Raw genomic sequence first — 25,743 nt, forward strand, 5'->3', positions numbered from 1 at the left:
TGACTATCTCCTTATCTGACAGCTTTTAATCTTGCAAATTACGATTGTCCTTCTGACTTTTTGAAAAAAAAAAATACAGTAGATTGGTAAAGAGAATAAAAAAAAAAATAGACATGAACTCTACCCGGGCTAATGTGTTGATGAATCAGTTCTAAATTACATTTAATTTACATGCATTATATTACTGAAGAAAACTGTAAGAGTATTATTCTTCACACTATGTGCTTTTTCATGAACTCATGCCCTCTATTATGAATACTTGACTGCAGTCTTGTGGCTCACATGCAGATTTTAATGGCATTTGCATGTGTGATTAATCGTCATTATTTAAAACCAGACAAGTTCTCATTCACTCTGCTACTATAAACACTGAGCAGCCTGTGGGTTCTGCTTTTATTTCACTAAACAGCAAACTTCTCATAGGTTGGCCACCGGTAAGAGGTGTGTGTGCGTGTGTGTGTGCGCGCGCGCGCGCGCGCGCGTGTGTCTTCAAGTGTCAGGCACTATTTTTATATCTGTGAATACAGTACGAGCACCAGTCTGCCCCTCTAATTGAGTAAGTCAACACACTTACTCCTATTTGTAAGCGAATGCTCTGCAGACACAGTTAGAATTGTGTTTGAAAAAAAAAAAATCGGCAGCGTGACGTTTCTGCCTCTTCTTGACGTCCAATACTGAGGATGTTGCTGGGACAAAACATGATGCTTCCTCCGTTGCAGGCTCACTGCTCAAATTGCAAGCGGTTCGGGATTTTGTCGCCTTCTCCCGTGATTAAAAAACGTCCCGTTCAGTTCTGACTCGCTATTTGTAAGGTTTGGTGTCTTGAAGGGTGACGATTAACAGGTCACTGGGTCTCCTGGGGGAAAGTGGTCTGCCAAGGACAATGAAAGCTCTGAAGTGCACGAGTGATCCACAAGTGCAGCTGAGGCGTGTTGTTCAGCGCTGCCAAGAGGAGACACAGGAGGCTCAGGCTACCAGTGTGACAATAAAACCTTCAAAAACAACATTTAGAGGAGCCAAATGTGTTTGTGCCCCTGAACAAACGTTCCCAGTGTGGAAGCTCGAGATCTAAACTGAGACTCTCCCTGGATTTCAAACACTTTATTGGAAGACAGACAACTTAGGAAGTTTATGATGTCACAAAAAAAAAGAGTGCGATTCGACAGTAATCGTGGATGCCGCTGGGCCTCATGTGTACGCTTGCCGCATGTGTGCAGAGGTGTGATGATCTCGCTATATTGTGTGAACACCTCTCCGCCGTTCTCGCGTAGAGTTTCCAGGAGAAATCAAAGTGAGAGCAGCGTTGGAAGCGGAGATGTCTACGGAGGGAAGGGATGCGTCACCAGATTAGTGCTTGAGAATCTGTCCCAGGCTCTTCCCTCTGAGCTGCTGAGACGCCTCCAGAAGGGCACGACACACACCTATACGCCGTCCGTTTTTTGTTGTTGTTGTTCCCCCCACCAAGCCTTCCACATGAGCCAGCCAAGCCTTACCTCCCCACCAGGATGAAGAAAGAAAAGAATGCTTTACTCTTTGTCCTCTTTCTTCACTTCACCTCGGGTAGGGTCTGGTTTTGTTGTTGTCTTTGTGCGTGTGTGTGTGTGTGTGTGTGTGTGCGTGTGTGGTTAAGACTTGTTGCCTTGCTCTTATCTGGTTAATCCCCTAACGCTCAGAGGGAATGTCCATCCTAGTACACACTATTCGAGCTGCTTGTACTGTTTGTGTTGTGATCGTGAAAACTCCGATATAATTGTGATTTATCACTATTCTCTCCCTCCCTGTGTTTGGCTCCTGTCCTTTTCTTAGCAAGTGAGTGCCATAGTTTCTTACACACATTAGAAACAGAATCAAATCTTGATAAATGGATTTAATACTCTATTATTTCTAGTCAAATAACATGAATTATGTTTCTCCGCTTTCTCATAAAGGGCAATCAGACTACGCACCATATTTTTATGATAATGGACCCAGCAGTACAAACGGGAATATGGCTTTGTTTAGCATCTCCGAGGATACACCTGTTGGTAAGTCACACACGCAGCCCATTGGTGATTTTCTTAATGAACTTATTTTTTTTTTTGAAGAGTTGGCGTTTACTTTATGAATCTAATGATGAAACGACCACACTGCTACTGAAGCTCCAGCTAATCACTATAATACCCGCTGGATTGTGACGTACAGCAAGACTTACTGAGAGAAAAGAATATGGGTGGTGGCTCTGTGACCTGCTGATCAAATGTGCTATTCATGCTCAAAATTAGAAAAAAAACAAAACAAAAAAACAGTCTTTCTACCTTTTCTGCGTCACCACGGCGAATCCTAAAATATATTTCATGTTTGTTTGTTTTTTCCACATACAGGAACGCAGATATACACTCTTAATGGCACGGACCCAGAAGGTGATCCTATACGATATGATCTAACTTTTGAAAAGGGCTCCAAAGAATATTTTAGAGTGGACCCCAAATCAGGAAACGTGACCCTGATTCAGGAGCTCGACAGGGAGGTGAGCCTGTACATGAAACCCTTTTTTTTTTCTTTTTTTCTAGAGGAAACAAAAATGTATTTGGCTCAAACTGATAAGAATCTTGTTGGGGTTTTTTTGGCAGAAACAAGCTGAAATTTCAGTGGTTGTGAGCATCACGGATGGTCGCAATAAAGTAGGATTTTATTGATTTCTTCTGATTGAATATGAATCATACCACTGCTAGATCAGTGATATCTCGTTTATTCATATACTTACAGCTTTGAAAATCAAGTGTGTAATGATGAATAATTCACTTTTAAAAGAATGAGATAGAAATAAGGAAAAGAAAGGGAACTAGAATCGAATGAATACAAAAAAAGAGGTAGTCTTAAAAAACAGATTGAAATGAGTTGTGATTTGGTTGTTTCTTCTTGTCCAGGTTGATGAAACAATACGAGTGTTTGTCACTGACACCAATGACGAGCCTCCTGAATTCCAAAACCTGCCTTTCATCATCGATATCCCAGAGGTGCGATGTTTTCGAATAATTACACGGAACAATTGCGACAGCGGTTTGAAATTGTTGGAGTTGATCTGACTTGTATTTGTATTTTCTCCAGGACACTGCTCCAGGTAGTAGCATCTACAGAGTCCAAGCAGTGGATAAAGATATGGGCTCAGGAGGCAGCGTCTCATATTCCCTACAAGTGAGCTGAAAGTTGCGCTTCTATGCGGATGATGCCCCGCTGTGCCATCTTAAAACATCTCGATAACTTGTTTGATTGAATTTATGTTTCCACTAATGCTGAAACTCTTTTGCAGCCATTTTCTTTTCGGTTTCCTTAAAAAGAGGTGTCTGTAGCGTGTGTTAGTTTTAGCAGTCTTTCCTCTTGTCCGAGGTAATCCATCTGTTGCACAAGTGCAAGGTGTTTCACGATCGATTGGAAATCAATAAAAGGTCACTCCAAATAAAACAGATTGTGTGCCAATTTGTTTTTAACAGTAAACCACGTGAGCCAGTTTAGCATCACAGCTTAGGGTGTATCACAACATGACAAAACGTTTAATTGCATCTGTGTGACCACCAAGAACCAGTGAAGTGTTTCAACGGCTGGAGGTCCTTGCGCTCTTCTTCCGTCGACAATCGTATTCGATTTTAAGCATGTAAATACTCGTCCTCGTGCTGCCAGGCTTTACACGCAGAAAGCTGAAAACATCCTTGTTCTTTAGTGGCTCCCCATTTGACAGATCTTTCATCTAATGAGCATTCGTGGGGCGTTCTGGTCATCGGGTACATTATTGGGTTCATGTCCCTGTCCGGTTTGTGTGGAACTATGAAAATTGTAGGTGCACACGCTACTGACGCCCTCACTGTCACTGGTGTTGCAGTCTAAGGTGCGAAGGTGTTTGCTTTTTTTAAATTTATTTCATCTACCTGAATTTTCTGGGGTTTGAATTTTGAAACCATAAAATAAATCTTAACAAGTGACGCATTATATTTTCATTCAGTTTATTTGCTTTACAGGTTTAGAACAGTTTTGGTTTGGTGCTCGTTAAAATAATCACACTTAACATCGTTCTGTCTGACTTCAGTGAGCCTATTAACAAAGTACTTCTATAATTAGCTGTTCAATCACAGATTTTATGAACGCTAATCGTAAGAGCGCCATCGTCTCCCTGCGCCGAAGCACCGTTAACTGGCTTGTTACGGTCCCAACGCTCAGTGGGTGACCCCAGAGGTGGAGCTGATATTATGGGAGCGCTGTTGCCATGTGGAGGGGGAAAAAGGGCATTCGAATGATGGAACAGTGTTCAGAGGGCAAGATTAATCTCATAGCAGAGAGCAGTTTGGAAACGGTGTTACTTGAGTGGATTAAATTTTAATTACATTTGAGCAAAGCATCGGAGGCTTAATAGCGGCTTAGGTTCGCTCCAGGGAGGCAGCTGACAATACAGTAGTTACTGTTTATGCGTCAGCTGAGGGACAACACTGACAGAAATGTGTTGAAAATGTGAGCCAAGAATATAGGTTCGCTCTTAACATTTGAAACCGAATGAAACACTGTTTGTCTTTGTTATTTCTTCAGACTTCACCACCTGCTAAGTTCACCATTGACGGGCACAGAGGGATCCTCAGAGTCAAACCGGGCGAGACTCTTGACTACGAAACCACGCCCACACACTTTGTGACAGTGATTGCTAAGGTCAGAGGTCACTGTTGCCCTTTACTTCTGGGTTTGTTCCAATTCTGAACCTGACACGACTTCCAGTCTCACACATTTGCACTGACGCTTAACCAAATCTTGGAGGTATCGTATCTATGTTGAAGCGTTTAAGTCATTCAAGATCTTAGTGGCGTTTTTTGTTGCTCTGCCGACTACTGATTTCAAACTCATATTACGCTCTGTTGGTTCTTTAAAAAAAAACAAAACAATTATCTCCAGATTCTGTGACTTTCTGATTGAAAGGTGACAAAAACAAACTGGTAGTTTGCTGATAAAGCACTCTGTCTATTAATTGCAGGCATAAACCAATCAGGGAGCAGGAACATTTATAACACCAACAATGGATGTGTAGTTTCAGTACTACTGAGAGACTGAGAAAGGCGTGTTTTAGACAAATCTGTCAAACGTGTTTATTTCTTTAAACTGATATCAGCAAATAAACAAGGAAGCACAGGAATCTGCTTGTTGATGGCCATGCATGACTAAAACTACATCAATGTAAAATTTCTGGTTTACGATTAAATTAGTTTTATCTTATTTATGATCAAGTTGGTGCAAGGCTTCCACTTCCCGAAGCATTTTCCGCTTTGCCAGAATTGTTAACAGGATTCGCGTGGACGTGCCAATTCAACATCTTACCAATCATCTTAACTCTTACCCCAAAACAATCTTGCAAATGCAAGTTTATAGGGCTTATAAAGTCCGTTTGTTGGGTTAAAAAAAAAAACGTATTTCCTGCAGTTAAAAAAAGCATTGTTGCAGAAGGGCGAGCCAACTCAAGGGTCTCAGTTTAGATCCAAATGCACATTCTCCATTTTTAATTCGAGCATAAATTGCTTTGGATAGAAATTCTGGATAAAATAGAAAGGTTTTAAAATGTGCTATATCCTCCTTTTTTTTCCCTTTCCCAGGATGGAGGAGGGAAGTATAAGGGGAAGCACCAGGTTTTGACCTCCACAGCCACTATAACCATCAATGTCATCGACGCTCAAGACATGCCTCCATCCTTCATAGGGACGCCTTACTTCGGCTACATCTACGAGGTCTCCGTCCCTGTAAGCCCGTCTTTTCTTCCCAACACATCAGCTGGTTTCGCTGCGTTTTATATCATACTTTGCAATGAATATGAATGTTTTGTTTTTTTAATTCCAGGGCTCTGAAATATTCACAGTGTATGCTAAAGATGGAGATCAAGGCAGTCCTAACCCGATACACTATTCCATTGTTGAGGGTGAGAGGAGCTGTTCAGTAAAGTTCAGTCGGTTTTCAGATGCCAACACACCTCCAACGTGTCTGTCATCACCTTCCAGGTAGTGATGGCGTCTTTGACATGAACAGCACCAGCGGATGTATCACCTTGACAACGTATCCATCCCTGCTGAAAAATGAACTGTATGAAATTAAAGTCAAGGTAACTGCTCTGGAATTAGATACATCTGCTCTCACTGCATGCCCATGAGGTGTTAACTGGTGTCTTTTTTTTTTCTTTTTCTTTTTTAAATAAAAGGCATCCGAGGTTGGACCAGACAATCAGCTGCAAGACTATGACATCACCATGGTGAGCGTACGGGTAGTGGACCTCAACAACCACCCACCGACCTTTTACGGAGAGAACGGACCACAAAACAAGTTTGAGGTCACCATGTATGAGCATCCTCCTGCAGGGGAGATCCTCCGCGGCTTCAAGATCACGGTCAATGACTCTGACCAGGTATGTAAATATTCTTTATTTATATATACAATGTATAATGTGTCTGTGTCTTTTTAGTACTCCACATTTGTTCAGACAAGAAAAAGAACATTCACAAGACATAATCTGTTTTCATTTTTCAACATCAAAAATGGGAGTGTTTTCAAACAGGCAGATGCTGACAGACACACAACTAATACCTCTGAGTACAATGTTGCGTAATTATCTGCTCACCAGCCGAAAAGTATGTCCGGTTACGCAACTGCAATCAAACACACTCATCATAAAATGCTCCTCATTATCTGACCCAGTAGAAGAAGAAAAAAAAAAGTCTTGATTATGATGCTTGCTGTACATTTTTGTTTCATAGGGAGCAAACGCAAAGTTTAAACTGAGGCTAGTAGGGCCAAGTCGAGTGCTGCGAGTGGTTCCCCAGACGGTCCTGAACGAAGCACAGGTGACCATCATTGTGGAGGACTCATCTGGTATCGACTACGAAAAGGGATCAACCCTTTCCTTCAAGGTTAGATTGTGATTCGTCATTGATAAATGGCACTGAGATCATTAAGTCTGGGCTTAATCTCACCTTTTTAATTGAAATAACTGATTATACCGGCTATCCTAAACCCCAGAGTAACATCTCCATATGAACTGCTGGTTTGTGTGAGCAACAGCAGTAACAAATCTCTGCATACTAACTTCGACAGTTTAGCAATTTAAACGACTGAACCGATGTATTTTTCACATTCTTGTGTGTTTCAGGTCTTATTCCAGAGTAGATGGGTTCTTTTAATTTCGTATTCCGACGTCACCCGTTTGCCAGCTACGTCAATCATGCAATCTTTTTGCTCTTCTCCGCTCGACAGAGCTGTTCGTGTGACCGATCAGTCGCCGATCGAATGAATTCATGACAATTCCTGTATGTTTCTCTGTAGCTGTTGGCCGTGGAGATCGACACCCCCGAGCGATTCAGTGCGACGGCGGACATCGTCATCAACCTCCTGGATACAAATGACAACCTCCCTAAATTCACGTCTGAGTATTACATCGCCAGGGTCCCTGAGAACTCTCCTGGAGGAACCAGTGTCGCTTCTGTGACGGTGAGTTCATCATGATTACAATGAAAATAAATAATTCTTTTGAGTAGCTCATAAGATTACAGAAACTCCATCCTATTGTTCCTAGTTATGACATCATTGTTCCCACTCAGGCTTGTGCTGTTTTACTGCTCCAGCGAGGGAATAATCAATAGAAACGGTAGCCTTGTACTCCGTGATACTGCATTTATCCTGCAACCAGGCAATTTGTGTAAGCTTGGCAGCGTGGAGTAAAAAGCTTAATTTCAGCTGAAGGTTAATCACGTTGACCTAACGCTTCCATCCCACTCACCACAGAAAGAGACTTAACAAGCCTGCCCCACCCACTGTGCGTGAGCTGAAGACCCTGGCTCCTCAATTGGATCCAATAAATATAAACATCCTCAGTAACATAAGCGCCCCAGTTTAGCTATAATGAATAAACTCAATTAAATTTAAACTCTCTGTGTTGTCGTTGTTGTTTTCTCTTAGGCAAACGATCCAGATTCAGGACCCTGGGGTGAAGTCAAATACTCCATTTATGGATCGGGATCAGACTTGTAAGTGAAAGTACTTCCCTCTTGCCTGTCTGATGAACTCCTACCACCACCACCAAAAAAAAAAAAAAAAAAACCAACAAAAAAAAATGTTATGAGACTAAAAACTTTGACGTATGACTCATGTGTTCTGAAACTCAATCAACAGGACACCAGGTCTTAATTTACCTCTGTCTCTTTGATGGAAGAAGTAAGCAGGAAATCAGTTTGATTGGCCCCTTCGCTGAACAAACATCTCCCCGTTAAATGACTGCAAGATGCTGGCTAATCTCCTAATTGGATTGGAGGGTTAAAAATAGTCAGCCTGGATCGTCTCACATAGGGAGAGCCAATTAACATGCAATGTGACAGCTGGAGCCGCACAAATGGCAGCTTTGAAAAGCAAGGCAGCATGCAGCGAAGGGGGAAAAAAAAAAGTGTAAATTTATGTTCGTCTGCAGGCAGAGTTAATTGTGTGAGATTTATCAGTTTCAAGGCAACTTGTGAATTATCACAGTGAATAAAATGGCAGTAAGCCCGGTGATGAACTAGAACATACAAATCTTTGCCAACGCAGTATAATTCTTTAAATGTAGAATTTTAATGCCCTTTTATGTACATGTATTATTACCTTTGACACTCCTCTGATTGGAGAAGTTGTTGTTTGCAGAAAATGACACTTTCTTAGACAAATGTGGTACGATTTCTACAAACCACTGGAAACATTTCAGGTTTTACGTCGGACGACTCTTGGATCAAAATCTGCAACAACATGCTGTTAGTGATTGAAATTTTTTAGCGCCCGATAATCAAAAATATGGTTAAAGTTCCATAGTTTTGTTTGGGTCACGAATAAAATCGAATAACTTAATGAGGCCCTTTTTTTTTTTCCTGGCATTTTTCAAATATTTTCTGGACCCGGTCTTGACATTACGTTTGAATTTTGGCATCTGATCTGTTTTGGATGACTGGTGCTCGTAGATTTATCTCAAGGAGAGGAAATCCAGGAGAAAAGAGGAATCGAATCAATGCAACATTGCCGCCTTCCTGCGATCTTGACCAAAAAAATCTCTGTTATCTATTGGTTCAGTGTCACTTTTTGTCAAAAATGATTGAAATATGTTAAATAGATGATGAATTATAGGACAATAAAAGAGTGCCATAGCTTTGAGGAGGTTAGAGATTGTGTAAAACCAAAACATACATTTTCTGGAATAAAATCAAAAATTAAAACTCCATTACATAGAGAGGTACGTATGAGAAGCAGGCAAAGGTTTGAAAATAAATAAATACAATGAAGGTAGAGAAAAATTATTTAGATGAGATCCTCACAGTAACTAAGGGGTGTATTTATTTATCTTCATAATGATTTCTGACAAAACTGTCTAAAACCATACGTTGTTTTAAACCTGGTTTCATGCGTACACGTAAGGATAGCGTGCTTTTAGTTGTGAATATGTGAGTCAGGGAGAACTCTACAAGAGGTGACGTCAGTATAATTTGTTCTGAAAATAAGAAAAACACCTTGTGTGTTAGGACTCAAATGGACAGCTGTGATTATGACTCATACACACGCACACACACACACACACACACACACACACACACACACTTATACTGTTCTGAACTGCAGGTTCGCCATCCACCCGACATCAGGCCTCATTTCCACGCAGCCATGGACCAGTCTGGATGCAGAGGTTCGGTCCAAGTACAACTTCTACGTGAAGGCCGAGGATTCAGAGAGAAAGTACAGCCTGGCTGAAGTCTTCGTCACCATCCTTGACATGAACGACCATCCTCCAGAGTTCGGTGACGAACTCCTGGAGAAGACCATGATTATTGGAGCGCCCGTGAAGATAGAGGTAATGCGCTAATAGAGGTAACGAGGCTCAGATGTGAGAAATCAAGCAAATGTCACCATGGTAACGGAACCCAGAGTGGAAACTGATGTTGAGATGGTTAGCAAACATACCTGTGACAACAAGAAAGGTGCATAGACAGTAGAGGAATAGAGCTGTCGTTGTTGTTGTTGTTGTTGTTGTTGCTGGAACTGTTTCACTATGGAGGAATTTCAGCTGTCACATAGAGTTGGACGATACAGATTTAAAAGTCTATCACAATAATTCTCAAATTATTGTCGCAGTGGAAATATAAATGGTGATAAGAGGACCGTGCTAGAGTCCTGAAAGCACGCAACATTTCAAAACACTGACTCAGTGACAACGCCAACCACCAAATTTAGATTTAAAAAAAATGTGTTTAAAATCAAACCATAATAACAGGATCGATTTCATAATCCCAAAATGATCCAGTGGAAATATTGCAAATACAATCCTCCTGTGAAACTGCAAATCCTGTTTAAATCGTGTAAAAAGCTGCACATTTTTGAAAGTATGAATACATTTGACACAGCCAAAGTTGTCACATCTTTTGCCGCGTACTCTGAAGTATAACCTTTCTAAAATTATCAATAATTACCATGGAAACCATCTGCTAAAAATGGCTCCCTCAAGCATTTTTCCAGCTAAGGCAGCTATAATTGCGTATTTGATAGAATACTGGTTCCGCCGTGTGGTTTGTGATATCGTTGAAATATTTGTCTGTTTTCCACCAAAAAGTAATAGACACAGAAAACACAACAGGTGAGGATTTTTTAAAACTGCTCCCTAATTTCATTTGTTGTTATTCTTCTATTTTCTTTTACAGGCAGTGGATGAGGACGCCGAGTCCCCCAACAACGTCATCGAGTACTCCATCATGACGGCCGATCCCGACAACGCGTTTGACATTAACACCGATACAGGAGAGATCAAACTGAAGCCCTACATCAAGTCCATGGAGATCGTGCAGAACATCACCAAGCAAAAAGACTGCAGGTGGTCTCTGGTGGTCCAGGCCAGGGACCGAGGCTCTCCGTCCTTCAGCACAACAGCGGTGGTCAACATTGACATCACGGAGGCGGTAAGACATGAGCTCTGATTCATATTTGCTTTGCAGCCTTCAGCTATAGAAAGCACAAGCTGTAGATTCCAGAATTTGATGCCATGCAGCCGCTAATGTCTCAGCAGTCACATTTCACCGACCTCATCTGCTTTGTTTTTATACTTTGTATAAAACAACAATGCATTCATACCACTAAAACTACTACTTAACGAAGCCCCCCCCCCCCAAAAGAACCCCTGCAAGATCTGATAATTTTTAAGGCAAATTAAAGTTTGTAATGGTAAACTAATCTGTTAGCAAACATCCAGCCATCAACGAACAGCGTAGTCAGCCATGTTTGCTACCTGATGTATGGCCAATTATTTTAGCAATCAGAATCAGAAACACTTAAACTGATCCCTGAAGGGAAATTCTAGTTTTGCTGGTGCACCCGTTCAAGTACAGAAAAATAAGATAAATAGTCAAATAGAAACATGGAGCCTATCGTAGCTGACATTGAGCGAGAGGCGGGGTTCACCCTGGACAGGCCGCCAGTCTGTCACAGGGCTGTCAGGAGCAATTAGGGGCTCAGTATTTTGTTTAGTTACATTTAGATAAAGTTCTTTTTAATGATAACAAGTTTTATCGTCCCATTTTGTATTAAATTCATCATTTTAAGTGCAGCCTTTCAGTGCTCCCACAGTGACAAGTTCAAATTTACATATTGTTCTTTTAGAAACTCGAGATGATGCACAAATTGTCTCCGTAAAGGTTTACAAGGGCAGGGTATCAGAAGAAGAAGCATAACAGGAAATGTGTCGCAAAAAAAACAAACCCCTCAAAACCTCCATTTCCTTTCATTCCAGTGAGCTGATATCTATTAATCTCTCGGGTTTTTTGACTCGCATAAATGAAAATGCATTCGTTTCTACGACTTTTTGCGACAAAACGGACACAAATACACAAATAGGCGTACAGTATATTTGTCATGAGGTCTGTAGACATGAGAGTAAAATAGAAAATAACACTGCCATTATCCCAGTGTTTTGTCTTACAAGAATCTATATTTTTCATCGTGTTTTCATCCCTCCAACGCACATGATGACATGACTGTGTTTTCTTTTGTTTCTTTTTTTGGGTCTTGTTTCTGTGTTGTGTATCGTGCTTTTCAGATCAAAGGACGAATTATTTCATACTTCATGGGTCTCAGCAAGCGTCCGCTGACTGTTTTTGGAATTTGCGTCATGTTTGTCATCACCCTCATTTTACTAACCATATGTATATCAACAATCCTGTACTGTAGCGCAGTGAAAAAGTCCAGAATCAACCCTGAGAGTAATTATATTAAAGTGATCCGCAGAATAAAGTGAGAAATATTGGATGCAGTTACATGTTGCATTTGTTGCATTTGAAAATAAGTTTATTTTTCTACTGGTTGGCTGCAGTCTGTAAAAGAGTACTAGAGCACGTTTGAGGGAATTAAACACTGAAATATATGATAGTTTAGCAGTTTTAAAAAAAAAATAATTTAAAGTTGTTGATTAGAAAATCTATTTGATAATTAGGGATACACTGATGTACATCAGGATCAGCCGATATTGGCCTTGTTGACTACAGTCGGCCTGTCAGCAAATAACGTAGGGCTAATGTTGATTTTAAATTATGAGGTATTTCTATGATTCACTGCTTTTGGTTTTTTGTTTCTTTAATTATCCTGAAACAAAAAAAGCGGAATCAAGATCAATGAAAACAACATAAACAAACAAAAACGATCAGCTATCAGCCAAAGTGTTATTATCGGCCCAGCATTTAACAATCGGTGCATCCCTACTTATGATTTCGTTCTTGGTTCTTTGTCTTCATTTTCAAAATACCTGAGTTCCACCTTGGATGATGTAAAACATGAAGTTTTGATGGACTATTTGGCTGTCAAAGTTACAAATATGCAGTCTTTTACTCAGGATGTACACCTGGATTCGCCCATTCAATCTCACGCCATCTTTCCTCACATCACCACGTACATTACCTTGTTTTGCTCTCCTCAACTACCATCCGCCCTCATCAGCTCCCTCTGTCATAACGCACCGCACAGCCAGACGCACTCTCAACAACAAGCGCAGCGCCTAGTTCTTTGCCGTGCGTCACGCAATACACGAGCGTGTATAGAAGCTGGTAGACATGTTGTTCGGGCCTCCTCTGTCAGTGCTTTGCTCATCCATCAGTCACGCTTGCACGCTTTGATCAAATGCTGCATTAATGCTTGGATACAGTCCTCTGGACTTGATTCAAATTTTATTTGTGCTCTTTTGCAGACTCCTCTCAAGGGGCCTATGGCGGCCTTTTTAATGAGAAGTAGGGACAATCCTTTGAAAGCTCTAGGCATGGTCACCGTTATCATTAGTGCTCTGGTAGGAGTGACGGTTTTGATCTCTACTGCAATGTACATGCGTAACTCAAAGTCAAACAGGATCATGCCGGTACGTCGCATCATCAAGAGGCGACCCAGAGACCACCAGCAGCCGTGGACCTCTAAAATGCACATTTTCAAATTCAACGACCCGTCAGATAAGTTCCTCATTGGAGACCCAGAGAGCAATCCCAAGCAGGACGCCATTAGTCCACGTCCGAAACCTCCTCCACCCAGCGCTCCTTGTCTGCCACCTCCAGCTCTGTCGAACACACGACCCATCGAGAGGTCCCGGGCAGTCCCAACAATATCTGGTGCATTAGCCTCCAGAGGCTCCAAAAAATGTAGATCTAATCGCCGCAAAGAGGGTAATATCAGCTCAGCTTTAGTGTCAGAGCTCAAAATGAAGCTGGAGCAGAAAATAATTGAGAGCAACCAAGGTTATTACTAAACACGTGGAGCAACTCCCTCATCATTCGTTGGAGGGTTCTCTCAGGAACCTCATGATGATCTGGTAAGCTAGGCCGGCCTTCAAATTATTCATGACTTTAAAAGGGTTAACAGGGATGTATAATTACTGGAAGATTGGATAAGAAATTGGACTCAGTTGGCATGGCTTACGGAGAGAGAGGGAGGGGAGAGCCTAAGTGTGTCTGTAGGGCAGTCGTAAATAACACTGCCATCTTGAGGAGGATTACATCATCTTAACAACAGTAAGAAGCATCACCGCTTCGTTCACCGTGGAGAGGATTACTACCATTTACCGCGCGTACACAAGTTGCATAACCCGCAGAGAAGTTTCTCCAAGACCCGGTAGAATTTTCCATTTTAGGATTTCACCCGACAGATCCTAACAAAACGAGAAGGTCTTGCTCACTGAAGCGTGCAGTTGATTGACACGGCGGTGAAGAACAACACGGCTGATTCTGAAGTGCTCAAAGACCTGTGGGTTGATATTTTTCCAACTGTGTCAACATCTGACAAGTTGCTCGTCTGTATGATTACGATGTGCCACTGTAGGTTTTCAGAGGAACACAAGAGAGTTGCTTTTAATCATTTATTTGAGTGTGTGTGTGTGTGTGTGTGTGTGTGTGTGTGTGTGTGTGTGTGCGCGCGCACGTGTGTAATTTTAGAGGGGGAAAAAAAACATGATGCTTTTATAACAATATGATTTCTATTATTTTGAGTAGATTAGACAAAGATATGAACACTTTGCAGTCGCCGCAGTAAAGAAGCTAAAACCGTTCAACACCACTAGTGGGTTACAGACGCTTGAAAATGTCAAACTCAGCTTATTATGTATATATCCTGATTCCTCTGTAGATTAAAAATATTGAAAATAAAGAATGTGTGTGAAACCTGTAGGGTTAATATGCAGACATCCTCTATGTTATTCTTCAATGCCTTCAAATATAGGCAAATAGAAAGACCGAACAGTTGTCATACATGTCTCGTATTTGACTCGTGTAACTTATTATCTTTAATGAAATTAACTGTACATATTAAATATCAATTACACTTGCCTGGTCCTTCGAAGTAACATATTTGTACCGTCTTTGTACTGTCTTGATTTTGAATAAATACCTGAAAATGTTTGAGGCTCCATTTTGTTCAGAGGCTACAGCTTCTTCTGGATGAATAAACCTGCTGACAGGACTTGACCTTGAGAGTCACAGACATTTGGACTTTTGATTGTAGGAAAAGGCACAAGAGTTGAGAATAATAATATCAAGGATGCTAAAACTGAAAAAGTTGCCATTCCATTTAATTGAGAGTGACACACATGAACCTTCTGGTGCCATTTAAGGAAAGTTGATCAGGTATAATGTCATTTTTTGGGGAACCGTGAATATCAAAATGGTTGAAATTTCATTTAAAAAGCAACAAATTGTTGGGATAGTTTGGATGAAAGTGGTTGACCAACTGGCTCACGTTACCGTTCCAGGAGGAAGGCAGTTCAGCATTCAGACTTCATATTTCAGAGATGTCGTCTCATTGAGCTCTTTCAAAATAAATATGTAAAAACGAAGTATATTGTGTACTGATTGAACACGGTATCAAAGTTTATCAAACAATAAATATATTCAAGTACTTGGTCATTTGTGCTGCTGAGGAATAAATAATATAATACTGCAAAAACTACAAAACACCTGTGTAGCAAGATTATAAACTGGAGTTAGTTTTCCATTCGTACACCATTATATTCAGGATTCACCAGCCAGTTGAATGCACTGTGGCTTATTTTCAATAAAAATCAATTATTCACTATGGCGACAGCAACCAAAAACCTTGAGGACCCAGCTAGAAAAAACATATTATTAACAAGGATTCAGTGAAACTGGCAGTCAAAATGATCCAGATTGAAAAAAAAAAAAATCAAATTGTGAATTTAAGTTTATGTTTTTTGGCCGTTGTACAATCGATGCAGTGTACACACGTGGTGCACTCAGGGCTGTCATTAAATGGAAATATCATGTCCTGCTGACAAGGATTCAGGGTGAAAATCACTTTAATCTGCTTACCAGTGTATGGATAAATGCACGGGAAAACACTGCTTATGCTTATGTAACAAATCCTCCAAGTGATTGTGCTAAAAAATCAGAGCATGTCAGCATTTGTCTTTGACTTCCCTTTAATCCACATCATACATCATCTCAGTCCACCACAGGACAGCAACTCTGCTCAAGAAAAAAAAACAAAAGTTTGCTTCTGTGTGGATTGCAGTTTCAATATTCAGTCTAATCCATGACAACATAGTGTGGTGGATGAAAGTATGTGAAATGATTAATATGAGTGCGTGCTTTTACATTCAGTATCAAAATAGGAGCAAAAAAAAAAAAAGTCAGATCCGTTTTAAAATAAACTTCTTTCTGTACATGTACAACAACAACAGACATCATAAGAATAATTCCTTATATTAAGGAAAAAAGGCATTTCAGTGTCAGCTGATAATATAAAATATATACAGATTTACAGTATTTCTATTTACTCACACACCATTTATGCCAGGACAAGAAAAAAAGAGCTAAAACCCTTAAATGTTAACGTCAGTTCAAAATATAGACAAAGTTATGTGGTATGAAGCTGTAATCGTGATATAAAAAGTCTACATTATAAAACAAATTATGTGAAAGGGAAATATTAATCAAATGACAATAATTTAATTTTAAAATAACTATAACATTAAAAAGTCAACAACATGGCATCAACATTTAGAAAAAGAACATAATACAAGATTTAAAAAGTCACAATTGTGCTATTCAAAGTCACAACAGTGACACATAAAGTTAAAATTATGAGATAAGATTAGAATTATGAGATATCTCTCATTAAGAGTATTTTATTATCAAATTTATTTATTTATTTATTTTACTGACAGGAATGAGCTTCCGTACATTTCTGCCATGATTTACAAATACTTGATTAGTAGAGATAAGCTGCACTTCCTCCTCTGCATTTAACCTCAGGCTTCGGCCTCAGTTTTTCCTCCGAGTCCCTGCACAGGCCTTCGTCGCTCGCCGCCTGCAGGCTGTCAAAGGTTCCCTGCCTCTCCCTGTCTTGCAGGTTCTCTCCGTGGGACCTGTGTTTCTTGCACAAGTCGATACAGCGCTCCACGCAGCTGAACCTGGCCTCCGTGGTGCAGGCGTACATGCCCGCCGGCACGGCCAGCACCATGGCACATACGATAACAACGATATGAATGAGCCTTTCCCTTTGCTCCAGCTCGCTGATGTCACTTCCTGTCACAAACACAATGCACTGGCCTTCCCTCGGCGGATGATTCTTCAGGGTCACGCACACCTCGTATTTTGTAACAGGGAGCAAGTCCCTGACTGAGTAGCTGTTGATACCCGGGCCGATATAGATCATCTCCTTTTTGGGGGAATCATATTTACCAAAGTGGATGGTAAACCAGGTTTCTGCAGGGTTGTCTGTCGCGGCGTGCCACTCCAGGGTGATACCGTAGACTGTCTGCTTGGCGATGCGGATATCAATGTGGGCGTTCTCATCTGAAGACAGCATGGGGACAGGTGGGGGGAGAGGAGTGGAGGAACTGGAGATGTTGACTGTGATGCTAACGGATGAGTTGCCAATAAAGTTGTTGGCCATGCAAGTGTAGACTCCTCCGTCTGCCAGGTGAAGAGAGGGGATCGCCAGCGTGGAGGTGACAGTCTCCTCGTCTGTATGGGTCTCAGTAGCTGTGAGGAGTAAATATAAACACTGGTTTACATCTGCCAAAGAGCCTTTCTGTTTTTAAGCAGATGCAGCTTCAAGGTTCTACATATACCTCACTAAGTACTCTGACATCAGGACCACGTGGGTGATAGTAATAAAATATATATCTTACCAGCAAATCCTCTTATAATCTTCTGACTGTACATCCAGCGAATGCTTGGGCCCGGCCTGGCCTTGACTAAGCATGTGAGTGTTGCATTTGCTCCCAGAGGTAAAGTGATATTAGTTTCTGGGGCAGAGGCCACTGGCTTCATACATGTTTTCAACTGGATCTCATGGAAAAACTTGTCTGCTTTGGAGGCGGGGCTAGAGCATATCAAGTAAGAGTTCATCAGAATGATGGGAGGGCCGACCACCCGGATGAATTCAACAAAGCTTTTGAGACGGCAATCGCACAACCAGGGATTGTCGTGCAGCCCCAAAACCACATTAGAGACCAGCCCTTCTTTCCCCCATTCTTTCTCTGCTCTTTGGTAAAGGGGCCAATTAATGAACACATCTTTTGAGATAACCGTAAGCTTGTTGAAGGATAAATCTAAGTAGGTCAGCACTGGTAGGTGTTTTAGAGCGTGCTCTGGAAGGACGTCCAGACGATTGTGCTTCAGATCCAAAATTTTGAGCCTTGGTGCATCTTGGAAAGCAGTCCATGGAACTGAAGTGAGCTTGTTCCCCTGGAGTCTCAGCTCCGTCAGGTCTGTCAGCCCCTCCAGACTTTTGATGTTCATCAGGGTGATGTCATTGAAGTTCAACCACAGGAACTCCAAAGAACCAACTTTCGAGAAAGATCCTCGAGGTAACTCAGTCAGGTGACACTTTTCAATGCGGACTTTGGTGAAATCACGTGGGATATCCTCTGGGATTTGTCTCATGGAGGTTTCCATGCACAGTAAAGACCTAAGACAAGAAAAGAGATGTACATTTTTATCTTTACAGCCACACAGTGTTGCACAAACGCGTGAATCGTGTCTGTCAGTTTCAGGACGATGCGATCAGTCAGCTACTTTCAAAACGACATCTAAAAGCAGGTCACCAAATCGGCGATCTCCTACCCGGACGCTGAGGCCACTCACCTTCCCATGTGATCATCTGTACAGCTGCAACCTGTCAGACAACTTGATGATCCGGTAGCGGTAAGACAGAAAAACAAAGCGATACGTAACGCAACATGAAAGGCATCCATGTTCCTGGAGGAGCATGTGAAATAGGCCTGTGAAAGCAGGACATGCTACAGGCTGCGTGAAAGAAAGCCTATTACCTTAATCTCCCTTGACGTAATGCTTAAGACACCAAATAACATGTGAGACACACAGGAAGGTGTATTTTTAGCAATGAACCACATTGTCTCATTCTTGAACCCTCTCTCTCTTTCTCTCTCTCTTTCTCTCTCTCTTTCGCTCTCTCTCTCTCTCTCTCCCTCTCTCTCTTTCCCTCTTCAAAATTATTTATGATGAAGTTCGGCTCTCGAAGTACGATAAACCCCTGCTACGCTTAAATTTGAGTTTTTTTTTGCTCCCTTTTCAAAACATGGACGTGAACAGGAGCTCCATCTGTATTAAGTGGGCCGAAGTCGGTCAGAGAGGGAGGGAGGGAGAGCTGCACAGAGACAGAGAGACAGATGTCTGGAGAGAACTGTAATCTGACCTCGATAATCTGAACACTGTTTGTCTCGCAGGTCGTTAAAGGCCAAATCAGCAAATAAAGCATGTGTGAAAAGGTAGCGACTCAACCCCGGGCTGAACTGCCTACAATTTAGAAACACATTAAGGCTGACACGTGTTGATATATCATCTGGCTTTGGTTCACAGGTTCATGAATATTTTCTAATTACATCTGACAAAATTAAATAAATGAAACTTAGATTATGTGTGCAGTAGGCTACTACGTATATAACGGGGTGTCTTATTTTCAGCGTTTTAGTCTGTAGCAGCACGCAGGAGCAGTGCACCGTCGCATGTGAGCCCACCGTTAAAGAGTTTTAAATAAAACAAGCTGTAGTAATTATATTTAGGGATACTTTCTTATAAAATACTATAAAAAGTACTCATACCTCCACCGGGGAAACTCAGCTCAGATCCTCTTCTTTATCGCCAAAAAAAAAAAAAACCCTAAACCTGGTATGACATCATCAGATCCAGATCAGGAACAATTCCAAAGTCAAATCAACTGATCCTCAAATTAAAATTAAGTTTTAACATTCCAACCAAATTTAATCCCAGTCCATCTCTCTCTTTGACAGAGGAAGACAAGGAATGAATTTAATTGTGTGATAATCCATCTCAGATTTCTTTGGATTTTTTTTTTTTTTTTTTTTTTTTTGCAAAAGAAACTGAGTTTTCAGGGAGCTAATAAACAAACGTAACCATGTATCAATATAAAAAAATATTTATTTTTCCATTCATACACACATTTATCAGGTCACAAATATTAGAAAATTTATTTTTGACCCAAACAGTAAATCTGGCACATTAACATCAAATGGACATAAGAAAAAGACTAATATCTGCTGGTTTATATTTCCCCTAAATACATTATTTTTAGGTAAAGATTGTAACATGGTAAAGAGGTCTTGGAAATAAACAGATTGATTGGGTTTTAAAATTCAGGGCAACATTTTTCTCTGCAAAACATCCCTCTTCAAAGTGCATTATTACAAATTTCAAAGACATTTTGTACACATTAACCACACATGTAAATAACAAAACCATGTCACTGTGTATATTTCCCTTTTTTTGCTATCTGCTAAATCAGTAGTGGTTGATTACCACAAGGCTGTAAAGCACTTTCATACATCCAATGTTGACTGAGCCATCAGTTTCCTCTGAGGACCCCTCAAAGAGGAGACTCCTCCGCCCCTCCAACTCTGCACATCACAAGCTATTAGAAAACAAAGTGCATCCTCGGGAAGTTGAGGCATTCATCAGGTTTCAGCAGAAGTACTCGTTAGGTGGCCCCTCAGTCCTGGCTGTGGCCTCCGAGTCAACGCTGGACCTCGCCGAGAGCAGCCTGTTGGATTCATCAGGATTCAGTCTGGTTAGATACTCGCCCTCCATGCCTTTAGCTTTGGCCCCGGGGCCGAGCGTCTCAAATGTAACGTACGAGTCCTGTATTTCCTTAGACTGCCTCCCCAAAAGCTTTTGACAGTGCTTCTTTATGGCCCCGCAACACACAATCAGAGTCAGCGGGACAGCGATCACGCATGCCACCGTTATCACCACGACATTAATGAGCTTCTGAGTGCCGCTGGCGCTGGCCGCCTCATCCGTTGAGAAGATTACACACTGCTCCTTTTTCGGGATCAGCCCTTTGACGCAAACACAAGCGATGTACTTGGTCTTTGGAACAAGGCCGTCAATGGTGATTCTGTTTTTACCGGCACCTACATTTATCCGACGCATGTCCCGCTCACCAAATACAGCATAGAGGACGCTAAACTCTGTGGTATTTGTAGCTGTGGGGGCTCGCCAGTTCAGGGAGACAGTATGGTCAGTGTCGCCAATCACTTTCACAGATCGCACTATCCTTTTGTCCTGAGCTTGCTGTAAAGACGAGGCATTGGCTGCTAAGTTACTCAAAGCATCCCGCGGAACCTCCACCGACTTCTGAGGGTCAGACACTCTGCCTCGTCCTTGAGAATCCCCGTCAGAGATGCTGTAGCTCTCGATCTCGTACTTCCCGGTGACACCTTTTCCATTGAGTGGCTCAATGACGGGCTGGGCCGCTGTAGTGGTTGGAGGTGGAACGTATCTGGCAATAAGTTTCTCCTGGTATGCTGCCCTTCCAATGCCACCACCTTTCTTCCCTCTGGTTCTCTTGGAAACACCGCCTCCTACTTCCTCAGACCTAAAGGAATCCGTGATCACCAGTGAGATGAGGGCGTCGGCAGTGCCCACGAAGTTGGTCGCTTTGCAAACATACTTCCCAGAATCGTGGTAGGAGACTGCAGGAACGCTCAGAATCGACCAAATGATGCCCTCCTTTGAAATCTCTTGCTGAACTGAAAATAAAAGAGGCAAAGGTCCACAGAGTTAAGCAGATTGGCACAAAAAGAATAACTTTAATCTCCTTGACACTATGACTTCCACAGAAATAGACGCCATTCTAATCTTAGCGCCGCCGCAATTGGTTCAGGAGAACTCACCAGTGCCGTTAATTTTTTTGCCATCAGCACGGCTCCAGGACAGCTCGGGGATGGGGACGCCAACTGTGCCACAGCGTAACAGGACATTGTTGCCCAGAGAGCTTCGAACACGAGCCACGGCTGTGTGCACCCGAGGGCCCTGGCACCTCTGCAGCTCCGCTTCAGTGAAAAGTACCCCTGATAAGCTCTCGGGATCAGCACACCGCAGCCGGGTGTCAATTAGAGCCACAGAAGATGATGGGGACTTTTGGAATTGGACCAGGTCATACAGCCGGCAGTCACATAGCCACGGGTTGTCATGGAGACCTGCAAAACAAATCAAGTGTGAACAGAATATATATATTTTTTTGTCCCCACATATGAACCACTGATGCTATCTTTTTATCTCCAACCAAAACCAATGAGCTATTTTAGCTCAGAAAGTAAGTGTGCACAGAATTAGTCAGACAACTTCACACCCTGCACAATAACTATAATTAGACTAATCCCTAACTAATGCTGCTGGTGTCAAAGACCCAGAGGGAGTTTGTCATGCAAGGCAACTAAAACTTTCCAGCTTCCAAATGTCACCACTTGATCCTCACCGAGAATTAGTTTAGAGGAATCTGTGTCCTGGGGCGGCTTCACAGTCAGCCACATTGACAGGAGATCAGGTGGGATGGTTGTCAGACTGTTGCTAGATAAATCCAGATAAGTAATATTCTTAATGTACATGATCGCTTCGGCGGGGACGACGGAGATCTTATTGTTGTGTAAATCGAGGAGCCGCAGGTTTGGCATATCAGTCAGAGACTCCCAAGGAAAGGAGGTGAGGGAGTTTCCGTCCAGTCGGAGCTCATCCAGGTTGAAAAGGCCCCGGAAACTGTCAACATTCAGGGTATTCAGTGAATTGAAAGACATCCACAGGAACTCCATGTTGTTGAGGTAGTGGAAGTTGTCGCTAGAAATCCTTGTGATGGCCGTTTTCTCTATGCGTAGCTTGGATGTGTCGGTGGGGAAATTGGGAGGGACCACGGTGATCTCGGGATCGTTGCAAAGCACACTCCTGCAGGAAAATGACAATGATATGATGACACGTTTGAGGAAAAATGTGTTATATGACCACACCGATTAACAATAATATTCCCCCTCTATTTAACACGAACGCAACATAGTGCAGAAGAATAGGAGTAAAACCTAGTAGCCTATTGTTCAGTAACAAGCAAAGAAGATTAAAGAGCAACTCCAAGTTAATCCTCCACTATTCTAAGGGAATGAATGGGGGGGGGGTGACAATTTTACACACAGGAATAGAAACACGACATGTACTATCCTATGTATAAAACAGATAATATGAATCTTTGTATTTACCTTGCTTTGGATCCATCGCTCAGTTTGTGGAAGAAGCAGCTACACTGTACAGGACATGAGCTGCTCATCAGAGGAAACAAAACTAAAGCCAGACAAAAAGCACAGGCGAAACGTCGAGTCATTTTCCCTCCTGCCAGCTACTAAGTGCTATGCAACTAAACTACAGGTTTAGAAAGGGCTCCGTTTAACAGGACGTGAGATGCATCGCGGTGGTTTGCAGGCTCACAGCTCCATACTGCTCCGCTCAGTCTGAATCCTGAGATAAAAAGGATAGGCAGGGATTAGCGAAGGACTTGGGTTATTTTCATTCACACGATTAGGCTGCAGCTTCCTGGAAGCTGATAGGCTGCATAGTTTTTACTTTCATTCTCCGGGCGATACTTTCCAATATTTGCTTGGATTTAAATCAACTACTGGTTCCATAACTGCAGCTGAATTAAGAATTAAGACATCAAGAACCCTGTCATCTACGTAACAACCACGGATGTTTGAGACAGATGTCTCATCTATTCTTGAATATTTGCCTTCATATTTTCACACATTTCCTTCCACTCATGTTGGGGTACACTAAGGCTTGTGTTGTCCTCTGATCACACATTACACACACGAGTCAGCAAAAGGATCCACTCTGCAGCTTTCTTAAAGTCCTGCTGTCATATTTGCTCCAATTTGCTGTCAAAATGCCCACGAGGTGGCAGCAGAGAGTCAGTACACCTACTTGTGTGTTTTGTGTCTGTTCCAGGTTTAAAAAGAAAAAAATCATCTCAGCACAACCACTATCAGTTTAGCCCCTCAGTAAGATAAAGCTTGTTGTTTGTTAGAGAATATAATCTTATTGAAGGAAATTCAAACAAGCATGCTTTTTGCTGGCTGATTATTTTTACTTGTAACAAAATATCCTGTTGATTTGGGTTTTGTGGGTTGTTTCTTTTTTTTTAAACCATTATTATTATTATCATTATTATTATTATTATTATTATTGAAAATAATCTTCAAATGCTTCACGCAAAATTCCTCCTGTAATGATCCTGTAATGCTTTTGAACACAAACTTCCAAATGAAAAGAAAAACAAGCTGTTTGGATTTCGATGTGTCTGTCCTTTTAAAACACAAGGCCCAGTAATTACGCATGGAGAACTAAACACCCTCCATATTTGATGTGTCACAGTGAGTCTGTATGATTTTACAGTTGCTGGGGATTTTTGCAGGTGCAGAGGTTTAACAATGCGGCTGTGGGAGAATAAATCCTTTAATCCAGTAGTCTCTGTCTCTTATTAATACATCTTTTTATGCGCGCGCACGCGCACACACACACATGCGCGCGCGCCCCCTTCTTAGCACCTGACCCGTACTGGGCGTGTCGTCATCTCTTCAGTGATGATGTCTGAAAGATTTAGTTAAAGTAAACGTGTATAAATCAAATGAATTAAACGCAAAAGGCAACTCCCTCTTCTAAAAAAAAGTTTTGGTGTGTTCTTCTTTTATGCCTCTTGTCAAAAATCTGTTTGTCTTGTACCTGATCTGCAAAGTGGCTAATTTCTAATAAAGTATAGAGATGAATGAATCTTTTTTAATGTCTATATGTCGACATTAGATGGACAAGGTGCAGTTTGAGTTCACCGCTTGCAGTTTTCAATTGCTCCCGTTGAACAAAGTCTTTCAATTCAACAGAGAAACCTTTGTTTCATTGCAAAAGCAGCAGATTATGACGCCCTAATTAACTATTTGCCAATGCAGTAATGTGCAAACAGGACGAGGGTGCTTCGGAAACAATATCAAAGAGAAGGTTTGCAGGTCACTCACGTAGCAGTGGGTTCAAATCGTTGGTTAAGAGGATGTCAATGGATCTTAATTTCCTCCACAAATACGTATTGATTTTACTGTATTTTCGCACTTTCTGGACCAGAATACTCACTGGGTGGTTCAACTGGATCGCAAATTTGATATATAGACAAGATCATAAAACCACAAAAGCCTCAGCGAGTGCAGGCTTCATATTTCTACCAGCTGGTCAGTCCGCTGCGTTCGTGTGCCAGTTGGTTCAGTCCGGCTCTTATTTCGTCACTTTGCGAGATTAAGAGATTGTTTTATTGAAACTTTTGCGTTGTGAAAGCGCCTCCTTTACGTCGCTCCCCCCCCCCTCCAGTCTGTACCAAACACTTCCATCGACCTCCGGTTCGGATTTAGAGCAGCAGATAAACATGCTGATACACCAGTCAGATGCTCTAAAACGGAAGATGTCAGTATTTGAATAATGGTCCCAGTGCTGCCCAGTCAGCTGGACAGTTTGAGAAAAGGGAATTAGAAGTCCGCTGGGACGCTTCTTTACCTCATAGTTAATGAGTTCGGGTTAATCTGTGGAGAGATTAGCGGTGCAATCAGACTCTGCCCAAATGTCATATTTTAAAAAGGGTCAATTTTCCACTGTCCTCTTTTCTTTTTCTTTTTTTTTTTAAAAGGGGGGGGGGCGCAGTTGGGACCTGAAATGAAACAGCAAGAGGCAAAAATAAGGCCTGGTGAGTTTTTACACCTCTTTGGAGGTCGTGGAGGAATTTGACCTCTTTGATTATAAAAGGATGTCACACAGAATCACCAATCATTACCATATCTATGAAATATGAAATGAAAAGGGGGGGGGGGAGCGATTGATTTTGTTTTTTGGAATATGTCTACTTGTCTATTGTGCTTCCTTTTGT

The 25,743-nt window shown here is 41.7% G+C and overlaps 3 protein-coding genes across 7 annotated transcripts; 1 reads left to right on the top strand and 2 right to left on the bottom strand.

The window, feature by feature from the left end:
• Nucleotides 1–1,375: 1,375 nt before the first annotated feature.
• LOC147239774 (cadherin-related family member 1a) lies at nucleotides 1,376–14,919 on the top strand. 3 transcript variants are annotated; one of them, XM_086195039.1, is made up of 17 exons: nucleotides 1,376–1,560; nucleotides 1,929–2,024; nucleotides 2,361–2,506; nucleotides 2,610–2,660; nucleotides 2,907–2,996; nucleotides 3,088–3,174; nucleotides 4,555–4,671; nucleotides 5,604–5,747; nucleotides 5,845–5,923; nucleotides 6,003–6,103; nucleotides 6,200–6,403; nucleotides 6,753–6,905; nucleotides 7,318–7,482; nucleotides 7,951–8,018; nucleotides 9,628–9,856; nucleotides 10,701–10,955; nucleotides 13,229–14,919. In XM_086195039.1, exons 1-17 carry the CDS (start codon nucleotides 1,506–1,508, stop codon nucleotides 13,772–13,774), a joined length of 2,586 nt encoding a protein of 861 aa, XP_086051165.1. In that variant the 5' UTR covers nucleotides 1,376–1,505; the 3' UTR covers nucleotides 13,775–14,919. The 3 variants fall into 3 exon arrangements, with proteins under 3 accessions (XP_086051165.1, XP_086051168.1, XP_086051167.1); XM_086195042.1 differs by lacking the exon at nucleotides 13,229–14,919 and adding an exon at nucleotides 12,089–13,219; XM_086195041.1 differs by lacking the exon at nucleotides 1,376–1,560 and adding an exon at nucleotides 1,648–1,809.
• Nucleotides 14,920–15,923: 1,004 nt separating this feature from the next.
• On the bottom strand, nucleotides 15,924–19,625 carry LOC147239775 (leucine-rich repeat, immunoglobulin-like domain and transmembrane domain-containing protein 2). 3 transcript variants are annotated; one of them, XM_086195045.1, is made up of 4 exons: nucleotides 19,607–19,625; nucleotides 18,630–18,671; nucleotides 17,672–18,453; nucleotides 15,924–17,522 (listed from the first exon to the last, which is right to left on the bottom strand). In XM_086195045.1, exons 2-4 carry the CDS (start codon nucleotides 18,635–18,637, stop codon nucleotides 16,747–16,749), a joined length of 1,566 nt encoding a protein of 521 aa, XP_086051171.1. In that variant the 5' UTR covers nucleotides 18,638–18,671; nucleotides 19,607–19,625; the 3' UTR covers nucleotides 15,924–16,746. The 3 variants fall into 3 exon arrangements, with proteins under 3 accessions (XP_086051171.1, XP_086051170.1, XP_086051169.1); XM_086195044.1 differs by lacking the exon at nucleotides 19,607–19,625 and adding an exon at nucleotides 18,815–19,090; XM_086195043.1 differs by lacking the exon at nucleotides 19,607–19,625 and having other exon boundaries at nucleotides 15,925–17,522; nucleotides 18,630–18,777.
• Nucleotides 19,626–19,925: 300 nt separating this feature from the next.
• lrit1b (leucine-rich repeat, immunoglobulin-like and transmembrane domains 1b) lies at nucleotides 19,926–23,180 on the bottom strand. Its single transcript, XM_086195749.1, has 4 exons — nucleotides 23,048–23,180; nucleotides 22,282–22,742; nucleotides 21,698–22,003; nucleotides 19,926–21,553 (listed from the first exon to the last, which is right to left on the bottom strand). Exons 1-4 carry the CDS (start codon nucleotides 23,167–23,169, stop codon nucleotides 20,484–20,486), a joined length of 1,959 nt encoding a protein of 652 aa, XP_086051875.1. The 5' UTR covers nucleotides 23,170–23,180; the 3' UTR covers nucleotides 19,926–20,483.
• Nucleotides 23,181–25,743: the final 2,563 nt, after the last annotated feature.

The sequence above is a fragment of the Aulostomus chinensis genome, chromosome 23 (genome assembly GCF_037954235.1).
Source record: "Aulostomus chinensis isolate RoL2024-O1b breed Wild chromosome 23, RoL_Achi_v1.0, whole genome shotgun sequence".
Taxonomy (NCBI): Eukaryota; Metazoa; Chordata; class Actinopteri; order Syngnathiformes; family Aulostomidae; genus Aulostomus; species Aulostomus chinensis.